Source organism: Amphiura filiformis, chromosome 1, assembly GCF_039555335.1.
Source record: "Amphiura filiformis chromosome 1, Afil_fr2py, whole genome shotgun sequence".
Classification (NCBI taxonomy): Eukaryota; Metazoa; Echinodermata; class Ophiuroidea; order Amphilepidida; family Amphiuridae; genus Amphiura; species Amphiura filiformis.
The window spans coordinates 61,216,851-61,236,085 of record NC_092628.1 but is presented as its reverse complement, the minus strand read 5'-3'; the positions used below and the strand labels follow the sequence as shown (position 1 = coordinate 61,236,085).

The window sequence follows — 19,235 nt, the reverse complement described above, 5'->3', positions numbered from 1 at the left end:
TGGATAAAGGGTGTGTCGGTATTATTAATATTTGTTTGGGCAAATGCATTAATTTTTATATAAAAAGAGACAAACCTGAGTATACATACCTAAATCTAAATCTGTGCAAACCCTTGTAAAATGCCTCCTAGTGCATTTTATCATAAACAGAACACACCTTTTGCCAGAGGCTTAAATTAGTTTGGGTAGTTGGGACCAGCAGTGTTGTTAAGTCTGTAATAGTCATGATTTCTGCATAGAGACAAATAATGCATGCACCTTTATTAGAAATGATTAATGCCATGTAGAAATTGTCACACAAGAGGGCAGTATATTGGTTAATTGATGGTGATGGTGGGAGACATTGGGCCTAAATTGCCAAGTGACTGAAAGAACAAAAATGACTTATTTTCCAATAAAGTGAGTGGGTGATGCATGTCCCCATGTAGTATGCCCCATGACTGTCTTTTCCTTTTGCACAATGAATTTAACCAATTGAATACCTAAGTGGAAGAAGGGCACAACTCCATTTTTGAACAAAAATGAGTTAGACCCAGCATTTTATTGCCGGCAGACTGTTCTTCCTTGTGTGTGAAAGATGACCCAAAATCCACTCTCTAAATAGTCTAACATGGTTTTCATGGAAGAAAGGCCCAACTCCATGGAGTTGGGCCCTTCTTCCACAAATATTAGGTTAAAGAGGAATTTTGTTCATCTATGAAATCTGCTTTTCACTACAATAAACTTTCTTGCTAACATATTACATGCTTCTACTTGTGCAATTAATGGATAATTAACAAATTTCTGTAGCTATTTATAACACATTTTCATTTCATTTCATTTCAATTTTATTTATACACGGAAAAGCCCAGATCAGCCCTTGAGCTGGTCTTCCCTGGGGCCGTGTTGCTACATAAATTTACATGTTACATGACATCATTAATCAAGGATATTAAAAGTAAATGGAAATACAAAACAAGTATAAAAACTATATATGACAAAGTGATCTGCTTACGGAACTGGCACTTGCAGTATATTAGTGGAAGAAGAGCCCAACTCCAGATCGTATTAAGACCTCTACCGTTGCCATGGAAACATCATATATAATTTTGAATGTATGTAATATTGTATGTTCATGTATTAAAGGTCCCCTGAAGATGAAAACATTCTGCATATAAAATCTTTCCAAATATTAGGGTTTTTCTTAATATCTCAAAAACAGTTTTGATGGAGTTGGGCCCTTCTTCCACTCAGGTATTCAATTAAGGGACTAATAATATTGGTCTTTATGCAGAAGTCATGATTAGAATTAACATGTAGATACATTCATTGATTATGATTGTCTTCCTTATTTTAGGCAGGTGTGATGTGAATAAGATATTGTAATTTTTTCACATCCAGTCTATAACAACAGCCCTTTTCAGAGCCATTGGCATGAGCTCACTAGATTCAGTCTTTGATCGTATGGATTTCTTTCTCAACTTGCCTGATTTATCAACAAAACCTTTTCAGAGCCTAAATTAAATCAGTAGACCATAAGTCTACGTCATTGATCTCACTTATATACTCGGCCATGCATCATTATTGTACACAACTCTTCAGAGAAGAGCCATCCAATCATTACTCTCCTGTTCCCCTAAATTTATCCAGTACCAGATAACTCATAATTCTAGGTGAATGGTGTACACAGTCATAACAAACAAAAATTACCGGTCTACTATGATTGGCATTTGCTGAATCTGGAAACTTACGAAGTAATTTCTTACTGGCCTTTAAAACTGGCGGGTGAAAATATGTTATATACCATGTTATCGCGGTACATTTTATGTCCCTTGAAGACAAAGTAAATTAGCTACATGTATTAGACAAATCTAAAACTATACATTGCTTTCAAGTTTGAAGTAAGATGGCAACCAAATCAATTCCATATGTAATAACTTCATCTGTTCAGACTGCGGGAGTGATTCTGGATACCAACAGGACAACACGAGATGTACTAAGTACATTATGGTTTCATTTCTGTCCTTCAGCAACGTTAATTCTGTAATTACGTCACATTTCTAAGAAGAAACAGTGAATTCATACAATTTAAATACCAAAATCTATGCCTCATCCATTAAGAGTTGCATAGCCACGTTGTATACTCTCATCATTCTCCTGTGTTCCTTCTTTAACACCTCTGCTAAGTTTATCATATTCAGTCTTTCCACATAGACCTTTTTCTGTTAGTGTTCTATATAAAGCAGCAGGAGCCACACCAGCTCCACCTGCTGTTTTCTCCTTCCTACTGCATGTATCATACAACAGTGTTTCTTTGCTCTCTTGAAGAGAACTATACCCGGAGCTTTCAGAACCACTTCTCCGAACATCAAGTTTGTGTGTAGCTCTACCGAGACTTCTTGTAAAAGATTCAATTGCTCTATAGCTACTGCTTGTTTGTAAGTCTGGATTAGAAACCAACGTTGTTGGTCTGGATGGTAATGAGGAGCTTCTACTCCATGAACTACTGACGCCTTTTGATTTACGATTTATTTGCGCATATATATGAGCAGATTCTCTTTCTGTAAAAGGTCCTTCCAGACTTGCGCTGAGTGACGAACTTTCGCCGCACATTGACGTAACTGCCATGCGTGTTTCTTTTCCATCGGAACCTTCGTCCTTCTTGGGTTTACGTACAACTGCGTATGTGGGTGGTTCTGGTGGAAGGCTGCGCATTTTGGTGGAATTGCGTCGTGACTTTTTGGTTCCTTTGCTGTTGTTTTCACTGGTGTTCCCACTTGGAGCTAGTAATTGAGCGTTGTCTTTAGCATCAAATTCTGCTCCTTCATTACGCCATTGTTCTATAGCTTCATACGGGCAAGTGTTTCGAGATTTACCTGTAGTAAAAATAAAACAAGAACATAACATTAGTGTGTTGATACATTAAATGCCCATTCAGTGATTTGCTCATCCGAACAATGGTAAAAATCATCCAAATTCAGAATTTGGTACCTTTGTCATTGTCATAGATGTGCTAACAAAGCCTGCGAGTGGTTCAGCCGAAAGCCGTGTAGACAACATAGGACATTTTACACAAATCTGTAATTTAGATACTGACAGTATCAAAATTAGCTACATGTATTTGAATGGGGCTTCAATTTCGTCAGTACTGCTATTTTATTCGTTTTTTGCCAAATATATCATTTCAAAAATACCAAATGACAATTTGAATGACTTATCCTTCACTTTTAAGCAATTTATAAACCTTTTTTTTTCACACTTGCGCTGGGATCACTGAATGGGTCTTTAAGCCAAATAAATATCAGTTACACTCAATGATGTCATGATATATATTGGTGGTTATATCGTTAAACAAATATTAAATTTCTCATTGCTTTATCAAATAATATATCATCGTATCTGGGAAAAAGATGTTCTTCCAAGATCATATCGAGTTTGACTACGTAGTATATCGTACGTTCATTGTTAAGTGTGGACAATTTTGCTGAACATGCTGCAGAGTGCCAATCTGGGTGACGTTAACGGTAACTCGGTATTTGAAAGATTAAGGATCTTTTCTAAAAGTCTGACACAATAAACTTGTGGAAAGTAAGGAATGGCTCTTATTGTATAATCTCTATGAAATTCAGATAATGATAAGTTCAGTTGTGATGTTTCACAAACCCAAGAAACGCAAGACCTACAAAAGTGTAAGCAGTATATATATTTTGTGTTCCTTGTACAGAATATGACAAGAAGCTGTAAGAGGGCTGCTATAGGAAAATGTTTAAACAATTTCAAAACATAACGCTATTCAGCTCAGAGAATGATATTTATATACCGACACGTAATTTAACATTTGTCTAATTGAACAAGTCCTGCAAGCAACTGCTCTGAATGCCTGTTTTGGAAAATGATTCTAAAGATCAATGATTCTAAGTTATTGGGTCTTTTTAATAGCTCTGAAAATCTTGATTGGATAACGGACAGATTGTTTCTGGAATATTCTGACCTTCTATGAACTAAAAACCCAAAAGCGCTGAAATATAACGACACTTTGATTTTCGGGAACTATTTCCATGTGATGAAAATGATGCCACCCTTTACAAGTTTACGATCATTTAGGAACTGGGTGAAATGTTATTTAGTGTTTTTTTAGTCAGTCTGGTCTGTAACCAAAGTCAATTCTTAAACACATATTGCACAAAGTAGAGAAAAACATTTTGATACTTATTAAAATATACGTCACGTCTATCTTATTTTAAACATAATTATCGAGCAATCGGTTTAGGTAAACATTGCAGTTTATATTTGAAACGCCCTAAAATAAAAGGAAATGAACGCTTAGCGATGATAGAGGAGTGGGTTAGATTTCCAGGGTACACTTTAGGGCAAAACATTTGTGGTTTATTGGGAAGACACTTAAGAGGGAAAACCTAGGAATAAGATATGGGATGAGGGAAATTGTTAAGAAGCAATAATCGACAAACAGCTAAGTGATGAGGAAAAGGATGTCATTACATGTTTCATTACCTGGGTTCATTAAACTTGAATAAGAATTATCTAAAGAAACTTAATTACCAATGTTTATCAGAGTCATTACTTTTAATGGTTTACGCACAGGTTGTACATTGTATGACTTTCACGATTTCCCCAAAGAAATGTCGCAGAGAATACAACCAATGAATGACATACATATTTGTGTATTTTGGAATGTAAACGGTTACCCATAAAGAGGTTTTCTTTTGCTTTTCGTCTTTTTTTTTTCAAAAAGAAATAAAGAAATAAAAAATGAAATAACATTTTAACTTTGTCTAATAGAACAACTCCTGCAAGCAATTGCTCTGAATGCCTGTTTTGGAAATGATGTTAAGAACAAGTTATTAGGTCTTTCAGCTCTGAAAATCTTGATTGGATAACGGACAGATTGTTTCTGGAATACTCCGACCTTCTATGAACTAAAAACCCAAAGGCGCTGATATATAACGACACTTTGACTTTCGGGAACTATTTCCATGTGATGAAAATGATGCCACTCCTTACAAGTTTACGATCGTTTAAGAACTTGGTGACATGTTATTTAGGTTTTTTTTTAGTCAGTCTGGTCTGTAACCAAAGTCAATTCTTAAACACATATTGCACAAAATGGAGAAATACATTTTGATACTAATTAAAATATACGTCACATTATCTATTTTATTTTACACAAATTATCGAGCAATCGGATAAGGTATACATTGCAGTTTATATTTAAAACGCCCTAAAATAAAAGGAAATGAACGCTTAGCGATGATAGAGGAGTGGGTTAGATTTCCAGGGTACACTTTAGGGCAAAACATTTGTGGTTTATTGGAAGAAGGCACTTAGAAGGAAAACTTAGGAATAAGATATGGGATGAGGGGAAATTGTTTAGAAGCAATTCGACAAACAGCTAAGAGATAAGGAAATGGATGTCATTACATGTTTCATTACCTGGGTTCATTAAACTTGAATTAGAATTATCTAAAGAAACTTAATTACCAATGTTTATCAGAGTCATTACTTTGAATGGTTTACGCATAGGTTGTACATTGTATTTCCCAAAAAGAAATGTCGCAAAGAACACAACCAATGAATGATATACGGTAGTTGAATACATGTTTGTGTATTTTGGAAAGTAAACGGTTACCATAAAGAGGTTTTCTTTTGTTTCTTGTTTTTGTTTTTCAAAAAGAAATAAAGAAATAAAAATTGAATAGTTTGAGAGTGCTACAATAAAATAATTATTGCAAAATTGTTTTCAGTCTTGCTTTAATGTTTTAAATGAGGTAGGCCTATATAATTTCAGTTGCTCATCAGATGACTGACGCGAAGTGCCATCTCTACAACCTTAGGGAGTTGAAATCAATGCAATACTTCCACATAAACTACCGTATTTATGACATTCGCTTTACATTCACATATGTAAGTAATACTATTTAGACAAATCAACTCACTATAAATGACAAGGTTAATTGTGCTAATTTCAAGAGATCTAGATTCATTTTAGATAATGCTTCATATAGCTACTTCGGTACCAGGAAGTTCCAGGTCCATAATAATAACTTATATCTTTACCTTGCCTTCATGGTCTGGGACGGACTTCGTCCAAGCATGCCAAAACCTTCCTTCATACCAAATCATTGAAATTATCTGTTTAATATCTTGTCACCGATTATTAGACCTTAGTATCAAATGCTTTACATGATCGATCTTGATTCCGCAGCTTCCATCAGACCAGGCTTTATTATTAAGATTTTAAAAGACGTATCAAGAAAGTATAGTAAGAATTGTACTTATCTTTACTCATTTTTATACGTTTTATGTTGCTGACAGTTAATATATTATTATATTTGATATATTTGTCTTGTAAAGTATGGCACTAAGTAACTGACAGTTGATATTTCTAAATAAAGCTACGGTTCTGGTGCAAAACAGCTTTGCCTTCGTTTCTTTACATTGACCCTACCTCGAAAGTGGGCCACGAACTAGTGTAACCGCCAAAAGGCTTTATTGACAACCAGCAGATTTACATGTACTGTATTATTTGTTTCTACATATTTAATACATGTGATATGGTTTCAACAAGGTTTCAACCAATGCAAAGCCCGACAAGAGTAAAACCAGATGTACCAATTTGTTATGTTGTTCTTAGCATATTATCATGATTAAGTTATTAATTTTATTTTAAAAGGGGCTCAACAAACAGGTCCCAAGCAGTTTTCGATCTTTCACCAAAGGCTTACTATCGCGACCGTCGACGCCTGTATACGCTTAGGTATACTGCTGAAATATGACTGTATTTCAAAATCTGTCGTTGCTCCCTTTTCCCAACTCAATTTAACATAATATAATGGGTATTAAAAAGTTGGTTTAATTTAGTGAATTCTTCTGGGAGAATATATAATGCGTTGATTTGCATATGAAGTGTTTAGGTGTTAGTCACGATATAAATGAATTCCATTTCCGATTCGGATGTGCTGTAATATTCAAACGTCTATGGTAATTCCTCACACACAGATGTAAACCAATTATTTTTAGAAAAGTGTAACAGGAAAATCTAGTAAATAGCTCTTGAAAGTGTTTTTATGTGACAGTCTGTACCAAAGTTTTCAAATATAATGTTACAAAGGATATTCATTTTGCTTTAATAGTGTTAATATAATAAATCGTTTCAAAGGTGTTGTTGATCTCGGACTTGTACGGTGATGAAAAAGGTGCATTCAAATGGTGTCAAAAATGTGTTGCCGTTGACAACGTACCGCTCCGAAAAACCAATTCTGTCAGTATCTTGAAGAGGGGCAAAGTTTGCTTTGTGCGGTAGTCAGAAACAAAAACAACAGTTGGTATAGTTTGGAAGTAGTCTCTTTGAAACAAGCTTTAGTTCAACATGTTCGAAGTATTGTAAAAAGATAAAGAAAGAGATATAGCGCAAGAGTTGTGAGGAGTGAAAAGTGAGAGAAAAATAAGGCAGGAATAATAGTGGAAATAGCAGAATATCCTTACCATCTTTTATGCTCTTGGGTTTTTCGTCCTCTGCTGAGCTCTCGACGCTTGTTAACGTTTGCATCTCAACCTTTGTTTCAATAGATTTTGCTGAACCCAACGACCTAAAACTGGAAAGAAATGAAAACAAAATATTACACACAAGGTTAATCAAGATGATTACTAGGTCGACGCAACTTACAGTTTGTTTTCTTATAATTATATCTAGACAGACGCAAAATAAAGATCCAAGTCTAACTTAAGTTTGGATTGGTCTTGGTTCATTGGAATTGGAACTTGAATTGGTTCCGTATGTTAAGGCTGCCTCCAGATTAAATAAACACTACAATTGACGTTAATACGTCATCTGATGATCAACGCTAAAGATATCATTAACTTTTGGGAGAAATTTCATTGTAATTTATTGTTGTCACGTCCTTTGAAGGGCGTTTGTTTATTTGGGTTTTCACGAGGAATGGGTTTGCGGCACACACAGCCCAAATCGAAATCAAAATGATTAATCTATTGAAAGAGTGCCTCAAACTGGATATGCCTTGTGCAGTATCTCTCTGTACCTTGGTACCACCATCTCATGATCCTACCCCAATCGAATATTCGCACCACACCCAGATGATTAGAACGGAAATTGAGACATACCAAAATGTTCACCTATATTGCCTCGTTCCCTTTAATTTTAACTGCCTCGTTCTCTTCAATTTTAAATATCTCCTTGTTTCCTTCAAACCAAAGCACCGTGTATAAAGAGAAAATTCGTATTAACAATGGAATTAACCCGTGTTGTGTCTCTGTAAAAGGGTCGCGTTCCCTCAAGATATTTTTCTGATTACTATAGCTCCCCCCGTAGCTCCCCCAAGTTATTATTCTAATTCATCATTTATTTTCACACAAATCTCTGTTTTTCATACAGAATGGTTAATCATAATTACAACAAACTTTGAACAAAGCAGAGGAAATAGAGCGAGCCAATGGCAAGTATGTAAGACAAAGTAAGATTTGTCTGTCAAGGTCCTTGCTCGTTATGGTTCAAATCCTGTTCACGGGATACTGATCAGTTAGCATCATTAGCACAGCTACTGCTTTAAGTACCACCAGGAAGACACTTGACTATCCTAGAGCAATTCCATCGTAATATTAACGCACTGATTTCAAGATATGACAGCTCGGTTGAGAATTCTTGACAACATATTGTGAGAATAAAATCAGATACTAGGCATGCTAGGCATGCCATTTGAATCATTGAATGCATTTTACATTCAGATAGCGACTATGTTTTACGTCTCATGATCAATTCATTCAGTGTAGAGATAATATAGCGTGCGCATGAAGACTAAACTTTTTGTATTACAGTGTATAATGGAGGGGAACCAGACGAATTTGGGGTCGATCCTTCATGTAATTATTTCGTGTAAGCTAATCCTAACCCTAACCCTAATCCTAACCCTAACCCTAACCCTAAACTTCGTGTATAATTACATGAAGGAGTAACCGAATTGGGATTCTCGATGAGTTCAAACTCTGTGAAGAGATAACAAAATTACTAAGAAATCACCATATGATAATGATATATGGAGCTGAGTTTACTCCTATAAAAGCAACTTGCGATATGAATTACTAGAAAGACTAACAAGTAGCAAATTAATATATAACATGGTTGGGAGGGCGTGGCTGGCTATGAACATGATGCAGATCGTCATGATAAGAATTCTTGATAAATTCCTAAGGTGAATTACGTAAGCCTCAAACAAACGTACCACTTTCAACTACTAACTACTATAGTACCTCTTCAAGAAAAATGCAGCTTTAAAGTTTGGGGAAGGGGACATATTTTCACATTAATGACGAGGCATTTTCTGAAATTAGGTTTCTGTGCTGTACAAGTTCAAAATAACCCGACGTGTATGAAAATGGTTTATGACAAATAACGGTATGGTATTTATTACCTAAGGAGCAATTTGGCAAAATGTTCTTTCCAAAACGGATTCCCAGGGTAGGAATGTTGCACATTAATGTTTGACTCTCTGCAACAGGTTTCCGCGTGCAAAGGTTATACATTTCTCAATGCCTATCTCAATATAACCCGTCAACTAAGTATCTGATATGTATTAATATATGTTTCATTATAGCTTTAAGAAAATTTAACATTCATATCTAGCTTATTTTCATGTAAATATTAAGGCTCAAGTTGTAAGTCAGTGTGTAAAACGTACTCTGATGACCTTGAACATAAGTGCGAATACTGTTCATATAATCAACTAATAATTTTGATAAACAGAGCGTATATGTTATAATCAAACTTCTTGCATAATTATTGAACATAGGATATCGCAATTTTGGCCCACATCCAACGTAGTTCAGGAGCTTTAAGGTGTGTCCTAAGAGATTTTATGGGTGTGGTTGCAATGAATTAGTAAAGGTTTCTTTTGTTAAAAACGGTAAATCGTTGGATGCTTTTACCGTTTATTTCAAAGAAAAATTGCATTTGCTGAAATTCAGCGATTGATTTTGACAAACACTAACCTGCCAAACCGCTTGCCACCATATCCACCATTCGCCTGATGACGCCTATGCAACAGAAATATTCCAAGGACCGTACTAGCCAAAGTAAGTACTCCAATAGCTGCTGTAGCTGAACTAACAAAAGCCATTACTGGATCATAATTTCTTGGCAAATATCCCGGATCTATATCTGCTCCATGATTGGCACCATTAACGTCAATGTCTGGGTAAACACCATCTACGATAGATCCACTCTTGCCGTGTTTGTCTCTGTGAACAGGTTGGTTAGGTCCTGTATGTCTTGGATAATTACGATTGCGATCAATAGTAGAAGTTCTTTGTGTTCCTCCTCTTTCTCCTCCACCTGGACCTCCTTGGTCTCCTCCTCCTCCTCCTCGGTCTCCTCCTGCTCTTCCTCCTCCTGCTCTTCCTCCTCCCGTATCCGTACCAGTGGGAGTTCGCGGACCTAACCCTACCCAGGGTCCAGACTCATGTCTATTCCCAGGACCATTTGGGTTGTTATTCCTTGTACCCCCGCTGACAGCGTTCTTTCCGGTCACACCATTTCGTCCAGCCCCAGCATGATTAGTTCCAAATACTGGATTGCCAGGACCAAGCGCCCGGTCAGTACCCGGACCAGGAACTAGTACTCCGCCGGCACCTGCTGCAGGATTGGTATTTACAGGACTACCACCTGGTGATTTTCCTGCCGGTGTTGGGTCAACTTTTGGATCTATATAAATTGTTAGAAAAAACGAAGAAACACTTCTGATAAAATTGATGGAAGTTTTTCCTCTTAACATGCTTAAGATGAAAGGATACATTCGGCAGTTTATAAGAGAGACAAATATTTAAAGAAAATAGATCAATTTAGGAAAGAGGAAAGTAAAATCATGTTACTATAGATTGTTGTTAATATAAAACTATTGTACGAACGCAACTATGCTTTACCTTTTGTAGTTGTCGGTGGTGGAGCAGGTACACACCGGCCATTTTTCACAACAAAACCTGGGCAACAAATCTGAGCCACTCGATACTTAAGTCTGGTGTCTTCACGGTAGGCAGGAACGTAAATAATCCTGTAATCAAAGGACAGTTAAAAGTAGACAAATTTAAGTAATTATGAACCGATTTCATAAAGACATGCAATGCACAAGACGTTACAAGTGTTTTATTGTACTACCCATATTAGGGTGCATCAGATGCCCCTCATGTCAATGGATTCATCTGTCCCTAGTCTTAAAATGTTCCTATTGTCACAAAACTAACATGTGCCAAGTTTGAATTAATTCGGAGGTCGTCCTGAGGGGCCACCGAGAGCCTAAAGTTACGATGTGTGTTCCTATGTAGTAAAGTTCGTTGACCCCTGTACAATTCCAATTAGAAGCCGATCGAACAATTTAAAGTAGCTGCCATATCAAAACCGTTTGGATTTAGAAGCTCAAATCTTGGGAGCTAAGCGTACTGATAATCATCTTTGAATCTGTGATGAAAATCCATCTCCAAAGAAATGACCGTGTGTGTTTTATTGTCAAAAGGGCCCCCACAGTCCATATTCTTGGGAAAATCTATAATTTCTGTCTTAACCAAGTGCAATAATACTTTATTTCACACTGAAAGTTGTTAATATGTATTATATATTGATCTAAAGTTCAGAAAATCTGCTTTGTAAAAGTGTAATGACAACCAGGACATCAACATTTGTAAAATTTGAGGTAAAAATTACCACAAAATGCCTATTTCACTGAAATTTTGTATCGAGGGCGCTTGTGCCAATTCCACACATGCTCATTTTGTTGGTGATTAATTTTATCACCGATTCGAAGATGATTATCAGTACTATAAGCGCAAAAGATTTGAGCTTCTAAGTCCTAACGGTTTTGATATGGCAGCTACTTTAAATTGTTCGATCGGCTTCTAATTGGAATTGTACAGGGGTCAACGAACTTTACTACATAGGAACACACATTGTAACTTTAGGCTCTCGGTGGCCCCCTAGGACGACCTCCGAATTAATTCAAATTTGGCACATGTTAGTTTTGTGACAATAGGAACATTTTAAGACTAGGGACAGATGAATCCATTGACATGAGGGGCATCTGATGCACCCTAACCCATATCCAGAAAATGAGCCAGGGTTCTCCAGAGAAAAGCTGCATTTATTAAATTCGTGATAGTTTAGGTAGATTCCAATCATTGCCAATGCTTACTTTTTAAAGATTGATTAACAAATTCAGCCAGGAAAAGACTGTGTTTACTCTATTCGATTCATGGCTTGCGTTACCTTGTATCTTAACGCTACATCGGGCTATTCCAGAAAATAGATGTACACCCTGAAAGGAGTTCGGATTTCCGGACATTTTGTCTAATCATGATTGTTCGAAATCCAGACTTTTAAAGTGTCCGCAAGCGAACAAGTCCAGCAGAAAAATAGTTCAAACTCATAAATTCTCAATTTGAGATGCTATTTTTGATTCCGTGATTTTTCATTCATTTAATTGCATTGTAAAGTTTTGTCCAATAACATTGGCAACTGGAATTCTAGTCGTTTTCAAAAAGCAAACTCAGAAATCTTGACACTTCCTTTATTGAAAAGTTATTCCTCCATAGGGGGTGTGTACTTATTTTCTGGAATAGCCCATTATATGTAAGCAATAGCCCGTTTTATTCGTATTCATTAAGTCATAACTAAAGAACTTTTCTTCAACATATCAAACAAAGTAAAAAACAAAAGACAAAAACATGATAGACTGTTAATAATTCAACGTTAAAGTTCACATCAAAATGCCCCTAAGGAATAAAAAAAAAAGATGACTGCTTGAAGATGTTGTAATACGCGACATTTATTTAGGATATGTGCTCCTCTACACACATTTAGAAATATTGGGCCCTAAAAGGATTTTTTTTTTTTATTTTGAATCATTGATAAAAAGGAAACTCTCGTCTGGAATTATCATAGATTTAAGCAAAATGATTCATCTATCATCGAAACTTTTCCTTTTCTATGCTACAGATCGAGATCCTAACATTTCACACTTTTACCGTCATTAAAATTCACATGCTAATTCATTCACAACAGAGAATGTAATCAAGTTTATTAAGCCCTACATCTTCTCCGATTCTAATGAGTAAACAGTAAAACCTTGAAATCGATCGGTCAGAGTACAAGAAACATTTTTTGCAGGTTTAGTAGCAATCTGCGATATCTGTTACACCTCAAGGTACTTTTACAGTAGAACAAAGGAAGATTTCAGGCCGGGATTTCAGATTTCCTTTCACGTACAGTTCTTCAGCGTTTGGATTAAACTTATGGTTTATGGCAATAGATTTAATACGGTTAGGGTAATGTTAATCTGCATCACGGATTAGTATGGGTTGTATATTAGGGTCATAGCATTAGTGCTAGAAGTAGAGTTGCGCAGAGGCTTCGGCAGATTTTTAATATGGGGGGGGGGGGCGGTATGAGGCCTCATCCGACGTGTGAAACGTAAGGGGTGGATGAATTTTACCTTAAATTATGAATTATAACTTTAAATTATGAAATATACATTCATCTCATAAATTATATATTCAAATTATGAATTTTATTTTAAGATTATGAATTTTATCTTAAGATTATGAATTTTATCTTAAAATTATCAATTTTACCCTAAAATTATGAATTTGACCTAAAATTATGAATTTGACCTAAAATTATGAATTTGACCTAAAATTATTGAGGGGGCCTAGGGTAGCCCATTTGCGCCCACCTAAATATTGGGTGTGCCGGTCCTCGGTTCCGAAGCCACTGCAATTTAGACATTTCAAACGACTATGTATTCTAAGTAAGTTTGCATTCAATTGAGCGCACCTTTTGTGGTAATTCTATAACATTTTGTGTCGTTTACACATTTCACATTTAATAGTTCGATTTAGAATTCCAACACTTTCTCCATTATAATGTATACGTGAAGTTGATAATTCACCGTGCACAATATGTCGAATGTAATAAATCTCACAAATTTATTATTCTACTAAACCATCTACTTCCATGAGAAGCTGTTACTCTTGTCCAAAATACACATTAATGTCAAAATCAGGAAATCAATGTATGATAAATATGCAATCAATATTGCAATCCTTGTTGAATAGTTTACAGGTAGGAAGTCCACGACGCCGACTACGACAATAAAATCAAAACCATGTCTATATAACTCTAAAACATAAAGGTACCATTAGGCCTTGAATATTTACAGGATTAAAATAATAGATATGATTAAACATGAAAATTCTTGGCATTTTGAATTAAAATCTTAACTTAAGGCTATTCCGTAGAGGACAACATGTCACCTATGCGTGAAAGTCGCTACACCAAGCGCTCACAATTGGGTGAAATTTACTGAGAACAAAGGTAAAACAATCCTCAGACAGGTATTTCTTCTCATTTCCGAACAGGTAATAATTTATTACTTTACAGCCATCAACAGAAGATTTCGAGACTTTTCAAGGTCACTATATGACATTATTGCATATTGTGGAAGTACAGTGTTACCGGTATTGAAGGAAGTTGATTATAAATAAACATTATTTTTCACCAGGTTGGAAAAATAATCACAATTTCAAAACTGAACCATATTGGGGTAAATTTGTTGTTGTAATAGATGCGCTATATAATCCTGCACATTATGCCACCATATTTAATCCAATGTGACCTCACGAAGTAAAGTTACAAGCAATTGAATAGACGAAGGTCCAGTTTTAAAAGTGACAAATTGGCCTATACAAGGCGCAAAAAGATTCCAACAAGCGCAACAAAGAGACTACACAGTTTCTTCAATAAAACTTTATTTAAAGCAGTATTTATTTCAGTTTTTACATTTCTGTACTTTTCATAACTTGCATTTTATTTGTCAGCTCTTTTGTTTCAGTTTTCTTTTGTTCCTTTTGTTTTAAATTAAAGGCACACACAAATTAACCATTTACCACCCTCAAACCAAATGTCTAGTCCGTGGATGTTTGAATAGGCCAGCGTGTCACTTTTAAAACTGGACCTTCGTCTAATCAAATCCTTGTAACTTTGCTTCTTGAAGTCACACTGGATTCAATGGGGGTATAAAAATGTGCCGGATTAGATAGTGCATCTATAAAAAAATAAATTTACCCCAATATGGTTCAGTTTTGAGCTAGGGCCGTAAATGCGAGAAATAAATTGCCATCCTCCCTGTGAGGAAATATTACACGGAAAAACAGTGGCATGATCGACGGGAATTATATAAATAAACATTATTTTTCACTAGGATCGCCGTCCAAATAATAAAGGAGACAAGGAGAAAAAATGATCCCGCCTGGGATTCGAACCCAAGAACTCAGGTTTACGAGACCTGTGCCGTAACCACTTGGACACGGGAGCTTCATGATTAGGCTGGTTGAAATTCGAACCCATAATCGGTCACTTAAACTTATCTCCTTGATTATCACTATTTTATTGTAAAATATAACATATCAAAGTCAAAATGAACCAGACAATCCAATTAAATCAATTATTATTAACGCACGTCTCATTTACTTCATGGTTGTATCCTTTGTATTAGTATTACATATTAAAAGGTCTGGCTACACCACATAACATATAAGGGAATAGGGTCGATGGCTAAACTATAGGCCCTATACAATAAGTAAAAAATCTATTTACGCAAGGCGAAGCCGATACAAGGCATACCATGTACGCTGAAGTGCAATCCATTTGCAGCGTTCATTATCTCGTATTTGTATTCATCGCCTCTTCTTAGCATTCAATTAGGACACACGTATTGCTTGCACGAAGTGTCTTTGCAATTACAGCTACGACTACAGCAGTGTCCATATTCCCTATCACACAGAGGCGATGTATTCAAACACATGTGCATTGAAACATATGTAGTTTGAACTCCCCTCTACATAATTTACGATAACATTAAATATTTAATGAGATTTTATTCAATGCCCTTTTAGCAATGTTTTGAGCATAGAGGTTATCCACTTCACTCATGTGTGACTTCTAACAAAAGGCGCTGGTTCCGGATCCCGTAGTATTCCTCATTCAAACCAATTCAATGCACGACCTCGGAGTTACTTGCATGACTTTTGCGGGTTATTTTATTTTGCACATGCAGGTACTTCTTTTGAAAGTCCTAAACAAGGTATAGCAGTAGCTGTTGGATATGCAGCTTATAGAACACGGATAACCTCTATTCCCTGATACTCTAGTCTCGTTACCATTACCAAGTTTTTGCGCTATGGTCTTACCTGTATTTACTGCACTGTCCTATGCCAAATGCGCATTTGGTTGTGTAGCGAATCTTCTGTGTCATAATACCAGCAGTTGGAACACGGTTAATGTGGATTACACTGAAAAGAGCAAATTAAAAAGATATCATTTAGTACGTAGATTCTACCATATATGAGGAAAATAAAGATCAAAACTCAAGAACAGAAGAAACATTTCAAATATGATCTTGGAAATAATAAATTATATAGACAACATGTGGTCTGATTCTTTAATTACCAATAATCACCCTAAAGATTTTGGTTTTCCATTAAAATCGTTTTGAGCAAGAAAGAAACACCGTTTGCATGCTAAAAATAATCAATAAGCACAAACCAGGTCACCATAGTACTTCGTATGAAAAATATTAAACGGGTTCATCTTATAATCTGTAATATGAAATTAAATCTATCAACATTTCTTTAAAATAGGTAAATTTTGATTAAGACAGCTGTGTATATTTCAAAAGTTGAATAGCCGAGACCTCAAACCCCTCACACTGCAGACATAGTTGTCATATTTGTAAATGTGTGCCATCAGAAAGTGGCTGACACAGGTGCCAAAATAATTTCTGTCTTGGTAACCAGTGTTCGGAAAACACGATTCACCCATGTTGGTTGTTATTTTTAACCGAGACATGTGACATGTGTTGATTACTTCATTTTGTCAGATTTGCATCATCTATTTAATAGTGAATATAATCTTGAGCTAATCATGCGAACATCCGTCTTAGAATGGGGTACTAGCCTTTTCTCCGCTTTAGGTTTAAAGATGAAAAAGACGAAACTTTGTTTTTTAATGTTCTTAAACATAACATTATCATCTACGTATTTAATATCTACATGAACAAAAGCATTCAAATGAGTACAAACATGCCTTGTATGAGTAAAGTGAATGATGAAAACAAGTACATGCTAATATGAATAGAAATGTACACCAGCTGCCTGCAAAATCCAAAGCAAACGACGCGACGCGAAGCGACGTGGTCAAAGATCATGAAGATATCCGATTTTCAAAGAAATACTGATAATGAAAATGCACAATCATGGTCCGAATATGCCTAGTTCCCGTAAAATCCGGAAGTTCAATGTTTTTACACCAAACAGCTGCTTTTTCGTCATAAAATGGTACAGCTGTGAGCTGCTGTGAGCATTGTATTAATGATTGCGATTATTATTTATGAAAATATTTCAAGTTAGATAAGGAAATCTAATAAGGTTGGAAATTCCGGTAATATCTGAAGTTGGTTCCTGATGTACAACATCCTTCGTTGGTATGCCAAGCTGTCAGGACCATGAACACCTTTGGTATTTACACGTCAAAGTTACTTCAAGTTTGTGCCTTTATGGTAGTCAGATTGAATTTTGACATGGCGTTTCTACTATCAAAATTTCTTGACATAACCTGCAAATCTAACCTTGAGTCTATTACTGTGCTTACTCCCATATGTAAAATGAATGTAAACCAGTCAAAGTCTTCATATTTTAAAGTTTTCAAATACAACATGGTAATAAAAGATCCATTTAGAAGTTGTTTGATCAATGTATAGTAAGCCCAAAACGCAAAACGCTAAAAATATCGTTTTCTTTCCCATGTTATATGTGAATAAGCACTTTGCGTATTTTTAAATAACTTCATTATGATTATGTTCACAATTTATCATGATCAGAACAGAAATGTCAAAAGCGTGATTTGCAATTTTTCTTATGTTATAAGACGACGAACTTGGACTTCCGAAATGATGGATTGATGATGTAGTTATTGCTTCTTATTAGTTGATAATTGCATCTTGGGTGACATTTTTAATTTTAGAAACACCACACACGTGCATGGGCAAAAATAGATTAGACCGCTGTGGTAACTAAGAGTAAGATGAACTTTGATTGAATTCCTCTTATAACACGTGTTCTTTGGTACCAGTTACCAACGCTTACTTCAGAGGTTGGCACTTAGTGTGTCCCTTATCTAGCACCAGACTACTCAACTAGTCACATTCCTCAACAGATTATCTTACAAATTCGTGCAAGCTCAAAAGAGGGTCCCTTTTGCTAACCGTTCCATGATATAACCAAATCTGAAAAGGGGGAACACCGAGAGGTGTTCGTTAGGAAAGAATACCCGATTACCGGAAGTCAGTGACTCCTTATTTTATTGTATAATAAAAAGAAATACGAAAAAAACCTCGTTTATGGAATCAATGCAACACCTGTAATCGTTAAATACACACACCCCACACACCCATTAATATTTCTGCATGTGTTCTATTAACCGTAATAAAACCGCGTAAAATAAATATTTGATTAATTGTTTCCACAGATCTAATGTTTCAAATGAAATATCCTATGTGCTTGATTCATATCCAACATTACCGAGTTCAAGAAGTCAAGTGTCATTTCTAATGAGAAAATGAATCTTTAAGTAAGTCACGGGAGTCTTGTGGATGGTCCCGCAGTAATCCCCTCTCATCCTTAGCGTCATCTTCAACATCCTGGATGAAGGTAATAGGGACGCATGCAATATATAGCTCCAATCTAGTCTGTTTAACATACATAATAGAAGCTCATATATGGTCACCTTAAAATTTTCTATTCCCATAAGATTGCATCTGTCCCATTTAATCCTTGTGATAGGTACTGGTGAACATCTTGGTCACTGATAACATCCAAGTTAGTTAAAGTTGAACAGTGAAACAAGTGACAACGTCGGCGCGCGTAAGAAACATGTATACCTGTCCATCATTTAGATATAGTTTGTTATATAATTTGGGAAAGTACGATGAGGGTAAATGATCTTATCTGGTTTGGTTTTATTCAAACACTGCATACATGTACAAGTTACATAATATCTATCTATATAGTATTGTTAGTAATAATAATGCTTCTTTGGTGTATTTGAAAAGAAAGTTCTGGCACTCAAGCATACACAGACAATATTTCATAATGTATTATGAAGATAGTTATAGACCCGGGTTATA

At 35.7% G+C, this 19,235-nt stretch overlaps 1 protein-coding gene and 1 long non-coding RNA gene across 2 annotated transcripts in view; both read right to left on the bottom strand.

Annotated features, from left to right (window-relative positions):
* LOC140150325 (uncharacterized) overlaps positions 1-19,235 on the bottom strand; it is a 444,264-nt gene that overhangs the window by 198,480 nt on the left and 226,549 nt on the right. The window lies entirely within an intron of this gene.
* Positions 992-19,235, bottom strand: part of LOC140150268 (uncharacterized) — a 63,525-nt gene continuing 45,281 nt past the window's right edge. The window contains exons 2-6 of the mRNA XM_072172275.1: positions 16,243-16,344; positions 10,930-11,057; positions 10,000-10,711; positions 7,483-7,592; positions 992-2,855 (exon numbers count right to left, since the gene is read on the bottom strand). Coding sequence (XP_072028376.1) covers positions 2,089-2,855; positions 7,483-7,592; positions 10,000-10,711; positions 10,930-11,057; positions 16,243-16,344 — 1,819 coding nt within the window. The 3' untranslated portion in view covers positions 992-2,088. The remainder of the gene's footprint in view (positions 2,856-7,482; positions 7,593-9,999; positions 10,712-10,929; positions 11,058-16,242; positions 16,345-19,235) is intronic.